The 17,706-nt window shown below is 34.2% G+C and overlaps 1 protein-coding gene across 2 annotated transcripts in view; it reads right to left on the bottom strand.

Moving 5' to 3' along the window:
• The window catches only part of LOC141840454 (DExH-box ATP-dependent RNA helicase DExH7, chloroplastic), a 32,586-nt gene extending 16,074 nt beyond the window's left edge, over positions 1-16,512 (bottom strand). For both annotated transcript variants that reach the window (XM_074728442.1, XM_074728443.1), the window contains exons 1-14: positions 16,219-16,512; positions 13,856-13,961; positions 13,468-13,652; positions 12,377-12,551; positions 11,891-12,297; positions 11,144-11,362; positions 10,754-10,865; positions 10,468-10,665; positions 9,246-9,325; positions 8,107-8,229; positions 7,365-7,451; positions 5,413-5,513; positions 3,901-3,958; positions 1,677-1,742 (exon numbers count right to left, since the gene is read on the bottom strand). In XM_074728442.1, the coding sequence (XP_074584543.1) occupies positions 1,677-1,742; positions 3,901-3,958; positions 5,413-5,513; positions 7,365-7,451; positions 8,107-8,229; positions 9,246-9,325; positions 10,468-10,665; positions 10,754-10,865; positions 11,144-11,362; positions 11,891-12,297; positions 12,377-12,551; positions 13,468-13,652; positions 13,856-13,961; positions 16,219-16,512 (2,211 nt within the window). The remainder of the gene's footprint in view (positions 1-1,676; positions 1,743-3,900; positions 3,959-5,412; positions 5,514-7,364; positions 7,452-8,106; positions 8,230-9,245; positions 9,326-10,467; positions 10,666-10,753; positions 10,866-11,143; positions 11,363-11,890; positions 12,298-12,376; positions 12,552-13,467; positions 13,653-13,855; positions 13,962-16,218) is intronic.
• Positions 16,513-17,706: the final 1,194 nt, after the last annotated feature.

Here is a 17,706-nt window from a genome sequence, read left to right as displayed (position 1 = left end):
CTTTAGCATTCCCATTATAACACTCCGTTGTCCTTTAGCACCTTAACCATTACTCTAAGCATGTCTGAAACTTAGTTTGCTCTCTATAAGCCTTGGTGGCCCACAGTAGTGAAGCAAGAGGGCTGAGCCATGAGTAGGATGAGACTCTTGATGATTAAATAAAGTGTAGAATTTTTTTATCATAAAGATTAAACTATTATAAAAATGGCACTTAATTGAAAGAAAAAAAACAAGAGAAAAGGCTAAGATTAAAGAGGGAGAGAGTGGTAAATTTAAAAAAAAAAAAGCAAAGGAGGACAATGGAAAAAAAAAAGTAATTAGATGATGAGAGATCTACAGAATCTAATTATCCATGGTCATACTATATGTTTCTCTCTTTCTCTAGTTTATCTCAAGTTGATGAACAGTTCAATATCTATCATTGCTCATTCATCTTGTGTATGATTTAAGAAGAAATAAGGGTCCCATCTCTTTCAACATCTCTTCTCAGGCAATTAGTGTCAAATTTTGATTTGTCTCTCCTGACATCTTTACCATCTTGATAAAATGACCAACAGTTTAATCTTCTCCCTGCATTTGTCCTCTATCAAAGTAATGATTGGAACCTTAATCTCATTTTTATCCACAACATTTTATTCATTGGTTGCAAATTTGAAAAAAAAAATAGATTAGCCATTAGTCTCTGTCATCTTACACAATTCTGTCTCAGGGAGATGTCAACTTTCACTATGCCTCTCTCATTCAACAACCACAAGTTGTCATTTTATCCTTTCAAACTTTATAATCCTGCAATTTGGAGGGTTAAAAGAAGAAAATAATATCAGCCATGTGAAGACTGACACCAATTTCATCTACTACAGTCCAGCCTTCAATCTAGAGCACTAAGTTGACATGCTTCTCATTTGTTGCACTAGTACCTTCATTTTTGTGACGTGCTCGACATGGATAATATCAATGTTCCAACTTGGAGCTTTCTAGATGAGATGATTGAGTCCTATACACATATATTGATATAGTAGTTCTCAAGTTTAAGAACAATACAATATTTTAACTCAGTTGACTATGCTAAAGTTCATATTTCAATTAAAATTCATTCAAGCTCCCATCCATAGAAAAAAATAGATCATGGTTCAGAATCTTGGACCAATAGAGGCTAGGCTTGGAGCTTTAATGAGCAGTATACATGAATTGACCATTCATGTTGATTGCCAGTGGGCGTGTTCAGAGCAGCAGGCACCTAACAATTATCCTTCAGTGAATATAAAAGAATAAAGCAAAAACAACATGGACTAATATCAGGGCTTTCAAATCTTATATTGCCAACTATATACCAAGAAGGGAGAAAACAAATTTGGTTCTCAAAAACACATACCAATTTTCTGCTCCCATGTGCTTACGATATACCAAATTTATATTCTCTAATATTGCCCCGTTTTATTCTGTTAGCTACTGGATGTTTCAAACATTTGGATGGTACTATTAATTAATAATCTAATCAGTCTAAAAACACTACATGTTCATCTTGACAATCTCTTCTAACATTCTTTTTCATTAAGCTGCAATGCGAAAAGTATATTAGATTATACAAGCTAAAAAACACAAACACATGAATAGGCAGAAACTTAGAACTCAATAAGAACAATAAGAATATGAAAGCATAAAACAATAAACCTTACCAAAAGTGATCTCTCATGAACTTCATCAACTATGACATGTGTGATTCCAGACAAGTTCTTGTTATCCTGTATGAACCCACATGCACAATGAGAACAGAATTGAATAGCTAAGTATGTTACATGGACTTGGGTATGATCATCTAATACAAATATATGTGGTGGTGTTGGATACATCAAATTACCTAGATTCATACTCATATGCGAGTTTGACTAACATAGAAAAGGGAACTTAGGGCTACTGGGAATACAAAATTTTAATTTTAATTTTGATAAAAATAGAAGAAAAATGTAGTTGGCATTGAAATAATTGTCAAAAAAACTTTTGGTGCATTACTCTAATTTTTCCAATCCTTTATGTACTACAGGTAGCCATTTTTTAAAAAAAAAAAGTAAATTCTATATTTAAAACTCCAAGAAAGACTGAGACAGGAAGTTATCTTTGAACATTTTGTAAATTATTTGCTATTCATTATTGTTACAGATAATTATTATAAGTTAAATAAGAGTCACACTAACAAAATATGTGTGTCATAGTAGAATATTACTAATTGCCCAACTGTTTTTCATAAATATAACTCTTTCATTGTAACAAATATAAAAATATCCTGTTCATTTAAAGGAGACACCACTGGAAATTAAAAAAAAATAAAACAAAAAATGTGCTTAGATGCTAAGAATGAAAAATAAATCATAGCTAAAATATTCTTTTTTATTTCATAAAGAATATGCAATTGAAACACAGTTTTCCTCTCCAACCAAATAGTATTTCAATCAAATTGACGAACAATTAATTTTGCTTTGATTATGCTTTAAAATTGAAATCCATTTTTATTTCTCAACTTTTTCTTCTCAAGAAACACAAAAAATCTATTAAAAAAATTCTTCTTCCAAGAAGGCCTAATTGTCCACACTCTCATTTCTGTCAAAAAAAAAGAAGATAAAGGGAGAATAACTTGGAATGATAAGGATGCAACTACACTAGCAATAAAAATATAGATAAGTTGCAACTACACCAAGGTCAAGAGGACATCTCATGCCCAATCAACTCAGCAAGAAGTCAAAAAAGTTCCACTTGATTTTCTATTCCAACTACTTGACCAATCTAAAGGAGTTCGCTGACTATAATGCAACTGAGCATGCATAGAATTTTATAGAAGCAATCATATCATACACTTAGATCCACACCTATGTTAGATACTTATACCTGACTATAAGTAATATGAGATAAAATGGCTAACATTGTTTTTCATCACTTAACATGGCACAAACCAAATCCTAGTATCAAAGTCACTCAAGACAATCAGGCTAAGATAGAGTGGGCCTAAGGCGGCATATATGACCATCATTGATATCAGGTGGTCGAGTGTCACTAGGAGCAGGAAAAGAGGAAACACCACCAAAGAAGGAAAGAGAAATCAAAATTCAGGCTAGGATTATTGTATAGATAGAAGGGAAAAGCACATAGAACTGTAGGGGTGAGCTAGATTTGTATGATAAGGGGATCAACAAAGAAGGGCGAAGATGAGGAGGTCAAATTTCTATGGTGCAGTGGCATCGAGGTCGGGAGGGTAGAGATGACATGGAAAAGAAAGGAAGAGAATGTGTGGAAAGAAGACAAAAGGCAAAGAAACTATTTGTGGTGGCATGGAGGGGGGAGTCGTGTCATTTACATCAAAGATGTTGCCTTCTCTAAGGGGATTAAAGAAGAAAAGCCTAACCTAACAGAGAATTTGCTATGATCCCAAATTAAACGGTAAAAGTTACACATATTTATATAGGACTCTAACACAACACCTATTATCCCATGTGGGACTACACCTATATATAATAACACCCACATTAGTTTCAAAAAATCACTTTTATGCACAAAATAATACGATATCTTTCAATTTTTCAAACAAAATTATCTGATTATATTAATCTGTATTCTTGCCCATATTCTAAAATGCATTTACCTTTCAATACCAGTTATTCACTATTCTAATCCCACTGAAAATTAAGATTTATGGTTTAGCCAAATCCAAATGCTAGAAATGATTTTAGATACACAAAAGCCAATAAGAATATTGATGATATTATGCCCAAAATTTCCAAAGAAAAATGTGAACATAATGGCATAGGAACCTGCAGATTTTTTAAACAAAAATAGGTGGATTCAAAATATATATATATAAATGTGATGGATACAAACAAATGCTAGTCCCAATTGATGAGCAAATCTTACCGACAGTTTACGAAGAAGGATTCCTGTTGTACAGAAGAGAAGTTTTGTCTTATCATTTCTGTGAAAAATACATGCAACAATAATACGAGGATCAAGATTTACCGATATAACAAAACAATTTGTAAAAGGATAATCACCATCATCAATAAATAAATAGTTTTGTAATATATTATCAAGAGTGGCATACAAATGGGTTGTATTTGTACCCACTCAGCTCACAAACTGAGGATAATCACCTCCAATTTTGTTAATTGGAGACTAAGACTTGGTTTACTTGGAGAGTTGGACTGATAACTAGGAGAAGGGAAAAGGAAAAACAACAACACAAAGAGGGATATAAAGGATCCTGGTTCATACTCCATCTAGTAACTGAATACATTTTTGACGGATTTGAATGAATAGGTTATAGAGTCAATAAAGAGACCAATTTGTGAAAGTTTCACATACACATATAAAAAGAATTTATTATGTATATTGTTCTGAAGAATTTCTTTCACCCGCCTTAAACTTGTTTGAAATAATGGTAGTTCACAGAACTATTCAACTACATCAGATTACTGATGAAGAATTTTAAACCCAGTTTAAACCAATTCAACCAGTTTGGAAACTTGAAAATCAAAAAGCTAGAATAACAGCACAATATTCATCAGAAATTACAAATTGACCTTCAAGTATGGTCCTTTAATTATGTAGAGTGAACATTTTTCTATTTCTGCAATCATAAAGAATTTACACTATAGGTAATATAATCTAAATAAGCAATACTTTTGCAATTGGAATTGGCAGGTTGGCAGAACCTTTCTCATCCATTTCCTTTATTGATGTTACCCGCCTATTAGATCTGTTTTTAACAAAAGTAGCATCATCTCATGCCTCTGCATAAATCAAGAGGTAATTTGTCCACAATTACATTGATTTAATATTTAGAACCAAAGTCTTTGGTTGCCGTGACATACTCTAAAAGCAAGGTCCATCAAATTGGTTTCATTTTAAAATGTAGGTAGATGAAGTATGAATATCATTACCAAATTTTATAATGATTGTGCAACAAATAATTATGTTAAGAACGTAAATGTTTACAACAATAGCATATAAAGGGTTTGTCAAGTTGTGACTCATCTAAATTTTTGTAGTGCTTGGCAGATAAAGTTTCGCATATGAAATTCTTGTTTTTTTGAGGATCAGGACAAATATAGCGCAATCCAATTGAGTTGTATACATTGCCAATATATGGAGTGGTACACACAAATCATAATTGTAAAGCGAAGAAAGGCAGAGTGCCATGAATTTGATAGTAACGAAATGAACAAATTCACAGAGAAAATCGAACTTTCTGAAACTTTGAAAATGAAAAATACAGAAAAATGCATTTAGAATCAAAGAAGCATTATTCAAGAGTAAGAAACTCCACCTAACCAAGAATGTGACTTGTAAAAATGAAATATTAAATGATTTCAAGTTAACGTGCAAAGATAATGGATCAAAACTGCAAAGATGTGCAATGTGAAGAACCTTGCAATGTCAAGGCGAACTTGATAGCCAACCAATGAACCATCACCACCAGGTGAAGGCTCACATCGCTCATCAGACACTCTTTCTGCTACAGAGATAGCCTACAAAATAGATAATACCTTCTCAAAATTAGAACACAATAAACAAGCCACATGAAATTAACATTTAGGGAAAAAAGGAAAAATGGAACTTAAATTAAAATAAATATCTAGAAAACTGAAGCAATGTTATCATAAAAAGAATAGGAAAAGATAGATGCTTGCAGAGGTGTATTAGTACCTTTCAGGATCAAAATAATAGAAAAAAAATGGGATATATCTTTGGTTCAGATGAATAAAAGCACATTTGCATTCAGTCAAAATGTCTTCTGATGAATATTTTGAATTTGTATTGGGCTTTGGGTTACATTATTATTTGTTTCTGGATTTTGGTTCTATTGCATTGGTGGGGAGATTTCTGTGAAATATTTTCATGATTTCCAGGTACAATGGTCCACAGATGGTTGAATTGATACAGCAATCTAGGGTGTTTTGTGGATAGAAGCTATTTTATGTTGTGGGAGAATTGTACTTGACTTGTTAGAGTTAAATGTGGTGTGGATCAAGTTTTAAAACTTCAAGCCATATTGGAGTTCCAGCTTTTGACAGGAGCAATCAGTTTTAGTATCATGTATTTCGAGACTTATTTACTTCTGAATATAAATTTATAACAATAACAAAGTCATTTTCCTTGAGAGTTGTAGTTATATATTAAATATAATATCAATTAGTTAAGTACCTAATCAAACTAGATATGTAATTCAATATATAAATATAAATCTATATCCCTAATTAAAGGAAAGAGATGAAATTGTGGTTGCAACTCCATTGCACGATGCAACTACACACTCGTGAATCTACCGCCCGAGTCACCACTCACGGTGTTAAATCACAATGTCAGTGAGGCCACAACTTAGCAAAATTGCATCTGGCGATCACACATATTTCCTCCTCTAATACCTCTCGAGTCATCCACCCGATTCTTTAGCAGATATGTCGAACACCTTCCTCTATGGTTTCGCATTCCTTGATTCTTTGTCTTCTCATCTATGTTTAATTCCATTTATAATGTCTTTCTTGTCTTTGCTTCTCTCTGATTTTGATTGATGATCATGAATCTATCTCCATCAACGTTGAATGAGACAAGTTTGATGTCATTCAACCCAACTTAAAACAAGCAACATTGTTCTAGCATGGGTGGCACAGTTAGTTCACCATATGCCTCCCAGTTTCGTGTTTCAGCCAAATAACAGAACGAAAATTTTCAATCATGGTAAGTCTTTGACTTGAGAGCTAAATTTCATTGTTGACTTCTATATTCCTTGCATCACTTGATTGAAGAATGCTAGTTTCTCATGTTATTTTGGTCAAACTAAGGTGTTTTAGTTTTCATTACCTAGTGTTTGTCGCCTAAAAATGCTAAATTTGGTGGAACAAGGTTGATGATTAAACTGTATGAAAATGGAATTTGGTGATGAGTTTGTGTGGACTTAATCATCTAATTAATTGGAAACTAATTGGAGGGGCATTCGACTTGACTCTAATTAACTTCTTGAATCTTTAATTTATTCTTGTATCTTATATTCTAGAATTTTAACCTTAGATATTTTAAGATTGTGTCATTTAGGTATTCAAGAAATAAGGGAACATTTTAAGCATCATTTTGGCACATAAAAAAAGAAAGGAAAAGCTCAAATATATGGATTTGTGGCAAGAAAAATACATGCTAAAAAGGTCACTAAGATTATAGGAAATAAAAATGATTATGCCATCATTATGTCAGGAAATTGAAGGGGCAATGAAGACCTGTTTTTCCTCGATGTCATGATTACAAGCATAATAGTAAGGCATTGATGCTACTAATTCAGGAAAATGTATTTAGTGCAACCAACAATACATTATTAATGTTCTTACCGCTAATCTTCTGGGTTGAGTGCACACTATATTACAGCATCCACCCAGTCCTGATTGAATCATGTCATCTAAAATATATTGAGGAACCTACAAAGGTTGGATAACTAGAAAATCCATCACTTCAATGGTTCAATAATACTAGAAAAGAACACTGAAAGAACAAAGAAATTAAGTGGAGAGACAACCTCAACAAAAACTTGTAAGTTGCAAGGTTTTAGAATAAGCAACATGAAACATTGAATCCCCGCATAGATCTTTATATAAGGTCCTAACTATAGTATTAATACTTACAGCCAACATAGCTATAGCAATACAATTAATCTTACCATCTGAAGAATAGAATAATGATCATTTGTATCACCTTAGCCATTTTTCTCTCAATCATAAAGCATGGTTCATCTAACAGCTATTGCAAATACAACAATCCTAAAATTATGACAAACAATAATACACTAAACTTGAACAAAAAAATGCTTTGTACTAAAACCACAGACAATGTGTTGCCTGCAATTTTAATATATTTAGTGAGATGGAACTCTGAGCATTTCTTTAAGAAAATTATGGTGGTATATTTTTGTCAGTAGTTTTCCTAATTGACCCAAAGAAAAGTTGCATTATTGTGAAGGTTAATATACATTAATTGATTAAAACGTTTGTGTGCTTATTATTCGTTGTCCTACTACTCATACTGGTAAGATGAATAATGATTTTTGTATCATTAGACAGAAATTTCATGAACTACCTGTGTTGTTTTTCCACAGCCTGTTTCTCCACAAACAACAATAACATCATTCTCAACTAGCAACTGTAGAATATTGCTTTTAAACTTAGAAATAGGTAACGAAGATCTAGCTTCCAGCATTTTCTGCATGAAAAAGATATAAACCAAATTAAAAGATGGAATATATGGTCTATTCAAAACATGAAGTTAAAACTGTAACATTTAACCATTGATCAACAAGTGATAATACACAAATTGGCACCATGAGTATCACATTGTTGGGATCCATAAATATAGACCACTAGAGGACCGTGAATGATGAGAAGTTTGTTACTGATATGGAACATGCAGTGTTCGATGTTAATGTTGTACACTACATTAGTGTCACAAACCTTGCTAGAAGCAAAGCATGATCACCTGAATGGTTGATGCAGCCAGGCTCCACAACCTTGCCTTCTGCCTTTCGAATGATGGGATAGAGAGCTGATGCTGGGTCCTTATGTCCGAGATGATTAAGTCGTTGAGGTCTTCAAGCGCTTATGTGAAGATAGTGAATTTGCCTAAGTCGTTAGTCATTACATGAATTGAGAGGCATAGCATATTGGTACTAGAGCCAACCTCGGAGTTAAAGGCAATGGGAAAGGACCAGGCTAAATGCCCAACTTGAGGTCAAGCTGGGCATCAAAGGAGAGGAGAAATGAAGCATGCCTTACTAGAAGCAGATCCATGACTACCTGGTTTACGAAGCCAGGTGCAGATGCTGAGAGGGAGCAACGGAAGGTGGCTTCTCCAGCCCCACATGCCTAGATCAGAGATATCTTGTGGTCCAAATAGGAAGAGAGCATCTCCACCCAAGTGGCTAATCATTTTAAATGTATCAGAACCAATAAGAGAGGCTCATTACTAATTTGTATTTTGGTATTGTCACTATAACAGTTAAAAGTTCTTTTCCAAAAGTGAGAAATGGAAAGTAGGATAGCAATAAAAAATTTGCACAAAAAACAGATATCATATAAGACTTTGCAATTATGAGCAAAGAACATAAACCCAAGATGAGTTAATTACTAACTTGGAGGGATGCATTAGCAAAGATCCTATACAGAAATAACAGATAACTCATAGAATAACAATTAAAAGAAAATGAAGGAAGAAGAGTATACCATATACTTGGGCTGTGTCATTTTATTTTCAAGTTCCTTTTTCAAAAAGATGCTTTCTAACTGTTCAGGACCGCTGATTCCTGCAAAAGAAAAAAGAGATAAATAAAGCAATAATAGTCAGTTAAACAGAATTTTTACGTATCTAAGCAAGCCAGCCTCACACCAACAAGGTAATAATAATTTGAAATTAGAAACTGGAAAATTTTGCCCCTCATGATCCAAAGTCAATGGTTTCTTGTTGGTGTTGCTGCAGTTGCAGTCCAGGTTAATAAAGTTGTACCTTCCAAAGCAGTACAAACAGTATGCTAACAGATTGTTTACACTCAGATCATCGAAATATTTGAGTGATCCATGGGTGAACCATCTGAACCACCCAATATGAGGTATGGATCATTGTTCCCTTCTCTTCAGCAGTAAAAAAAATTCCAACTTTGATCCTTTTGTTATTTTTCACATAATGAATTTTATAGATGATGCTTACCAACATTGTAATATTTGATAACATGAAGATGCAAAATAGTCATGAAAATAAATATGTAAAATCCTACTGGGCAGAAAATTTGTTTTTAAATAAACATGTATGTGCAGACCCAACAATTTCAGAACTGCAAAAATCAAATTTTAGATTTCATAACAATTAAGTAAGAAGAGATTAGGATAAAAAAGACAACCAAAATAATAGTATATGGAAGGGTTGAGTGACGTAACCTACTGATTTTCTTGAGATTCACCTCATAAATAATAGTATATGGAATATGTTCATTGATTTCTCCTCAAATTTTAAGGATTAGATCAAGGCATTGTATATTCTGATTGTTTACTATGTCACTATCCTATTTGTCCCTTATGAAAATTGGTCAAGGTCATTCTAACTTGAAAATAAAACATTAGTTTCTATAGCACCTATAATTGCATCTACAACAAAGAGACTTCTAGTAACTACTTGATGAGTTTTAGAAAGAAGATTTAAAACTAGTTAAGAGTCTTTTCTAAATGAATACTAACATAAAAATAATTAAAAGAAAATGAAATGCAGCTAAAGGCCCAAAAAAAATCAATGGTTCTAGGATAAAAAATACAAAGAGAATGTAGTCCATTAGAATTAAATTACATTATGTGAAGAAGAATAAAATAGATGAACAAGATTTAAAAAATCAATTAATTTACTGTCTCTGTTAAGATACCAAACACAATGTGATGGCCCTTTCTTGGATACCAGTACCTGTATTAAAAAGTTTTTCATCAGCAACTGCACTAGGAGAATCAGTTACCATCTGTAGAATGTTTCCTTCAGTGAACATTTCACTGCTGGACAGTCTGTTGGCCTCACTTGGAGTCATCGGCAATGAATTCAACAATGAATCTACAAAGCCTATTCGACGGGCATCCTCATCATCTTCCACATTGGTTGGAAGTTCGCCTACAGAAAAATCCAAAACTAGTTTGAAACAAGTAAAGAATGACAAAATATAAACATAAATAGAAAAAATGCAAGATGTTTATTGTACCATTTTGCCAAATGGAAATAAACGAAGAGTATGGCTCCATGAGCATATGGCAAAGCGGAAGATCAGGGAAAAGTTGGCAAAGTGCAAGTGATGCTACTTTATTTTGTGCATCCTGCAAGTAAAAAAATTGAATTTCAGAAAAGTTTCTGAAAATAGGGCATATGATGCAGTGTGAAATCATCAGATATGCAAAGTGTTTACGTCAAAGTACATAAATCATAAGAAAAAGAATAATTAGGTGGTATTAATGGATCTCACGGCAAAGAGAGAACAAAACATTAAAGAATATTGATGCTTGGGAATGAAGCCAAACTTTCTAATTCAGGATATTACATATGAATTGATGCACAAAAGCCAATTAGACTGTCACTCCAGATTTCAAATTTGCACCTCAACAGATTTTGAAGATTCCCCGTTATCAGGAAACTGGATAGAAATCAAGCCTCCAGCCTTCCGGCTCTTCCCCCGGCCTCTTGCTGTACGTAAGATACTCACAGAATATTGGAATTTGTCCTCTTTGCCAGATAATTTTGCATATTTGGGTGGTTCCCAGCCTAGTTTCTGGCAAAGCTTTTGTAGAACAGCCTTTGGAATTTTTCTAGAATCTCCCTGTGAACAAGAGAATGTTTCAGACAGTGAAGCACGATAGACGAGAGCATCATATTCCGTGTTTTTTAAATCTTAACACAATAAAGTACACATTGAGTTGTTTAAATTGTGATTGTGGTAGTAGAGCCCAGAACATGAGTCAAATTGTGGCCCGCCTCTTTTTCATATTAATAAGTTCATCTTGATGGTCAACTAATAGCAAATTGCATATCTTGCAGTACCTTGAAATTCATTCAGTTGTTCAAATATAGTCCAGCGTGAGCTAGATGCAACTTTAAGCATAAATGCAATAATTGTTCCTCTTTGCTATCAGTTTAATCCTTCAGGAGGTGAGCAATCAAGTCTATGAAATGAAGAATTAAAACAGTAACTTACTTTCCAATAAAAGTGATGGCTATAAAAAAATCAGAATGCACACAACCATAATCAAACAAAGATAATGATAATGATTTGGTGAGAAATTTAAGATGCATGATTTTATGTGGAAAAAAAATAATTAGAATGCTAAACATAACCTAACTAATTTACCTTCATCCAGATGTCATCAATGCTTCCAAGATTGTGTCTGTAAGCAAACTCTGACAGATTTTTTTTCTTTTGTTGTAATATTTCTGGATATAATGTAGCACTGGAGGTAGAATCTTCAGAAAAAAGGTTATCAAGTTCTAACTCCTCTATATCCTTTTCGGCTTCATTTATATGGTCTTCTTGGAGATTAGTAGAAGAGTCAACCTCTTTCAACATATACACCTCATCTCCATCTGAATCAAATTCTTGTTTGGTGTCCAATTCAGCAGGCTGATCCAAAACTCTATTATTATCTGGCACATTTAACTCAGTGAGTACAGAAAATGTAGAATCACATGTAATCTCCTCGACAGATTTAGTTGTAGATCCATCTTGTAATTGATCCATCAAAACCTCATCAGAATAGCCTGTTGAGAATCAGTAACATTAGATCAGACTTCAGAGGTAAAGAATTTCAACCAGATACACAAGAATATGGTACAAAACCTAGCCGAGAAAGTTCTTGCTTAAGTTTGTTTATAACATTGCCAAAATGTTTTTGACTAGTTTTGTCTCCCTTCTGCTTTGCTTCTCTTGCACCCAACCATGCTTGATGATATTGCTGAAGAACAGAGGCAGCATGAAAGTTTGGATCATCCTCCTGAGATCTTGTTTGCATCAGCTGTCATATGCATAATAAAGCTTTAAACAGGGGAGTTTTCTAATGTACAAACATATACTTTGGTAAATTTTAGTCTGAAGCATAGATATATTCAACCATTTTGGATCAGAAACATTTGGACAAAAGACAAACTTAACTGTTTGAAGAAATATATCACTCTGAATTTCCAACCAAACAATGCATGATACAAGAAATCATAGGTTATAAATTTAGAAGAAAACAGATTGCTTAACTATAGGAAAAAATAGTGTATAATTAGTGAAATCTAAATAATTTGTTTGACTAGGTCCCCTTAGAAGAGAAAATTTAAAAACAGCACTAACCTACCAACTAGTATGCACTCCCTTTTAAATCATACAAAGAAAACAAACAGAATTTTTGTGAACAGCGAGGCAAAATCATTATGTCAATATTCTCATTATATAAGAAATGAAAAAACTGTATGATAGGATATATGAGCATCAGAAATGAGAGTTTAGCATAACTCAACCATTGAAATCCCTACAGGTTCATTACATAGGCCTGGGTGCACACAGTGAAACCTTAATACATTTTATAAGAAACCCAAACGGGCATGAAGATCTAAGAAAGCAATTTACAATGAATATAATATTGACTATAGAACTTATTAATCAATTCCAAACCAACAAACATTAAACCTGTATTCAGAAATTCACATGACAATAAACTAGATAACCAACTAAATAACAAGCTATGAGACTTGCGCTACCAACCTTTGACTGCATGTGCAGTGTATATTTACACATATATATTAAATAGATAATTAAGTTGATCTCAGGTTATTCATGAAAAATTCTAAACATCAAAGATTCAAAACAGTATATTATTGCATGATTGACTCGTTGTGCCAAATACTTGTCAATGCGCTATGTCGAGCATTGACAAACCCGAGTACCTCTTGTTCTCGTTCCAAGTACTGTTGTATCCATTCCTTCTGTGAAGATTTTCCTATATCCAGTGACAACTCATCTCGCTTTGCCTTAATTCCCAAAGAAGATTTAGGTACATGTTCTATCTCACGTTGCTGAGGAACCCAGTCTTCCCGAGCAGTAGATATGATTTTAACTGACCTTTCTGTCGCTACATTAAAAATGAGCAATATTAAATATCCTAGGCATTATGATCTCTATAATTAAGAAATGACAGTACATCAAAATTTTGAAGATTAACGATAAGTTAACCTTGTCTAATTATTCATTAAGAAACTCAGAATCTTATTGCTAAATATCTAATAGAATTCATTCTGGTCAAAATTTTAAAAGGCATAATGTACAAAAGCTTACCATCAAGATTAGATGTATCAATACCACTGGAGAATTTTATTGGAAGCTCATGTCCAGGTAGATTAAAACATAACCAATCCAGAGCATTCTCAAACACCGCCCCTTCCTACAGCCAGAAAATGGTATCTCAGCCCCTATGGATAGAGCAAGATAAATTTTTCTTGTTCTTAACAATATTGGTTTAAACTCAAAGGTTCAAGAAAATCCAAATGTTAACCCCTGCTTTCCTACATATGTTGACATGGTGCTGAAGAATTTATGTATATACCTATGGAGTGGATAGACAGCTTAATTCCAGAAACCACAGAAAGTAAATTCAGGCCCAATCTACTAAAGGAGAGGTGGAGCAACATTTCCTCATGCCGAGAATAGATAACTTGAATACAATGGACTTTTTTCTTCAAGTAATATTTTCTATAAAGTTGTTTCTGACAAGTGGATAAAAGAATATTTCATTCTCAATGGAGTGAAAGATTTTCATATTTACTTGTATAAAGGGGATCAATAATCGTCATAAAGGATGTGGATTGACTGTAAACTATCAACATTTTGATTTCTTCTCCATCACATGGTATAATCATGGATTGTTAGCAAGTCCTTGAAATAAGCAACTGTGACAAATAACTCTGCAGTTGCAGAAACGACATAGACCTGTAGAATTGAGATATTGAATAAAGCTGGTTGAATTAATGTTGCTAAAATAACCCCTTCACCTGTTCATATCTCATATAACTACAGTAGATTTTTTTGGGACAAAGTCCACAGGCATATTTATCCAACCAAAAACCAAAATGAGTTCCCAATTCAGGTTCCGTTTCATTCAGATGCATTAAATGTCCCTGAAAGCGGTCAAATCTCTCCAAGCAGTGGACCAGGATAGAAGTGGCAGAACAAGAACCATGCAGACTGCTAAAATAAGTCTTGATAAAAATTGGTTTACCAATTTTAGAACCAAGAAGGTTGATTTTCCATCGCCATGCACATAGTTGGCGTCCAAGAGTAACTTGTGAAGCAATCAAAAATTGCTATACCTGAGATTCCAAAGAACGACACTAGCATATAGCAGATGACTCAAATGTGACTAGGGCTTGAGCCTTGAAGTTGAAGAAAGCCAAGTAGTACCCTAACCTAGAAATAGTTTCCAATCAAGATTTGGAGAAAGTCAATCAGAGTAATTCAATGCCTCAATAAATTACTTTGTGTGTCCGAGAGCAACTTGTGAACCAAGCAAAAAATTTTATACCTAAGATTCCAAAGAATGACAATGTCACTAGCATATAACAGATGATGCAAATCTGACGGGGGCTTGAGCCTTGAAGCTTAAGAAGCCAAGTGGTACCTAACCTAGAAAATAGTTTCCGATCAAGATTTGGAGAAAGTCAATCGGAGCAATGCATCGTTAACTTAATTTGTGCGTCCAAGACCAACTTGTGAAGCAATCGAAAATTTCTATATATAAGTTCCAAAGAATGACACCGTCACTGGCATATAACAGATGATGCAAATCTGACTGGGGCTTGAGCTTTGAAGTTTAAGAAAGCCAAGTAGTACCCTAACCTAGAAATAGTTTCCAATCAAGATTTGGAGAAAGTCAATCGGAGTAATCCAATGCTTCATTAAATTAACTTGTGCGTGCAAGAGAAACTTGTGAAGCAATCGAAAATTTCTACACGAGAGATTGCAAAGAACGACACCATCACTACCATATAGCAGACGACGTGAATCTGACTAGGGCTTGAGCCTTGAAGTTTAAGAAAGCTAAGTAGTACCCTAACCTAAAAAATAGTTCCCAATCAAGATTTGGAGAAAGTCAATCGGAGTAATCCAATGCCTCATTAAAGTAACTAGTGCGTCCGAGAACAACTTGCGAAGCAATTGGAAATTTCTATACCTGAGATTCCAAAGAATGACACTAGTATATAACAGATGATTCAAATCTGACTAGGGCTTGAGCCTTGAAGTTTAAGAAAACCAAGTAGTACCCTAACCTAGAAAATAGTTTCCAATCAAGATTTGGAGAAAGTCAATTGCAGTAATTCAATGCCTCGTTAAATTAACTTGTGCATCCAAGAGCAACTTGTGAAGCAATCGAAATTTTCTATACCTAAGATTCCAAGGAACGACACTAACAGACGAGCGAATTTAACTAGCGCTTGAGTCTTGAAGTTTAAGAAAGCCAAGTAGTACTCTCACCTCTAAATAGTTTCCCATCAAAATTTGGATTAACCTAATCGGAGTAATCCAATGTCCAGTTAAATCACTTCAGAATCAAACCCAAATTCAAGAGCCATTAACATTGCGATGGAACTACAGCAAAACAAAATTAAACGAAATAACGAATAGAAAGAGAAAAGGGATCGAACTCCGAGGGCGGAGAGAGCCTTTTCAATTTGATCAGCGAAGAAACCCTCGAGAGAGAGCTTATCATAGACGGCTCGAAGCCTCTTCGCCTTCTGATACTTCGAAGCAACGTCTGGAGCAGCGACGGCCGGCACCTCCGACGAGGCTGAAGGCCTTTCATTGTTTAGGAGCAGACGACGGAGGCGGCGCTCGTTCTCAGACGAGATTTGGAGCTTGGGAGCAGGTTTCCCATCGGCGGTGTGCGATTTCGCCTTGGAGGCGCCCTTCGGACCGCCCTGCTTCTTTTTCGGAGCCATCACACGCACTGCGACACGACGCGTGACACGAATAACGGATATAGGAGGGAATGAAAAATAAGGCAGTAGTTTTTTTTTTTAGTTGCATTTTGTTATTATATTTAACAAAGATAAAAGTCAGAGGAAAAAATTGAAAATATATATATATATATATCTTTTTTATTTTCTTTATTTATATTATTTTTATTCAATTCGGTTAGAAAATTAAATAGAGTTCAGATCTTTTTAATTTATATTTTTTTCTTATTTCCTTCTCTTAAAAGACATGACTAAAAGAAAATATTTCTCCTATATTTTCTATCTTTTTTTTTTTTGTCCTTTCTCTGTTCCTCCCGGCCTGCATTTCGTTTACTTATGGAGGCCCATCGGCGTAGCTGCCCTCGGTTGTGGCTTATAAGGCGAAGGGAAGGTATGGAATAGTTCGAATATTTATCAATTGGTTTCGGGCATGTACCTCTTTCATTCTGCCAGTTTTTAGGCTTTTTCTCACGGCTGAGGCTTGTTGATGATTCGATTCCATTCGATTCGAAAGGACATGATTATGGAGGTTTGATGATGAATTTTAAGTTACTTCATCCTATCTATTCTCCTTGTCTCATTCAATTAATTTCATTTTTAAATCTCAAAAAAATTGAATATATATATATTTAAAAAAAAAAAAAAAAAAGATCAATCAACTTGTGTTAGTGTCCCTCCCCACGTGTCTGCCCCTGTACGACTCTGAACCAAATGTACGGCTCCGATGGCTTTGATCAGCGCGCAGCAACACGCGGGAATATCGAATCCCGTCGTGCCAATTTAATTCCACGTGCATAGTCTGATTTCCATTCATTAAATTTCTGACCATTTGAGATCCTCATTTTTGGACAGTTACATTTTCCTGGCACCTTTTTTTCAAAATTAAAAAATAAAAAAAAATGAGTAGGAAGGAGTACTGGGAGATATACAGCAACTTTGGATCCAATTGTAAAGCTTCCTTTCCTTTCCTTTCCTTTCCTTTCCATCATGAAAACTTGTGGATCTGATAATGCATGCTAGTTTGTTAACTCTTCTTCATAATTACTTCTTTTTAGATGGCGGACAAGCAGAGCCGAGGATGTATCATTGCGAGCCATCGAGTAAACGCAGAAATTAAGAAAGTGTGCCTGAAAATAAACAAATAAATATACTAATTATTATTAATTAACTTTTAAA

This window comes from Curcuma longa, chromosome 11, assembly GCF_044706935.1.
Source record: "Curcuma longa cultivar G26 ecotype Majalengka, Jawa Barat chromosome 11, ITB_CL_G26_1.1, whole genome shotgun sequence".
In the NCBI taxonomy this organism is placed as follows: domain Eukaryota; kingdom Viridiplantae; phylum Streptophyta; class Magnoliopsida; order Zingiberales; family Zingiberaceae; genus Curcuma; species Curcuma longa.
This window is presented reverse-complemented; position numbering and strand designations above follow the sequence as displayed.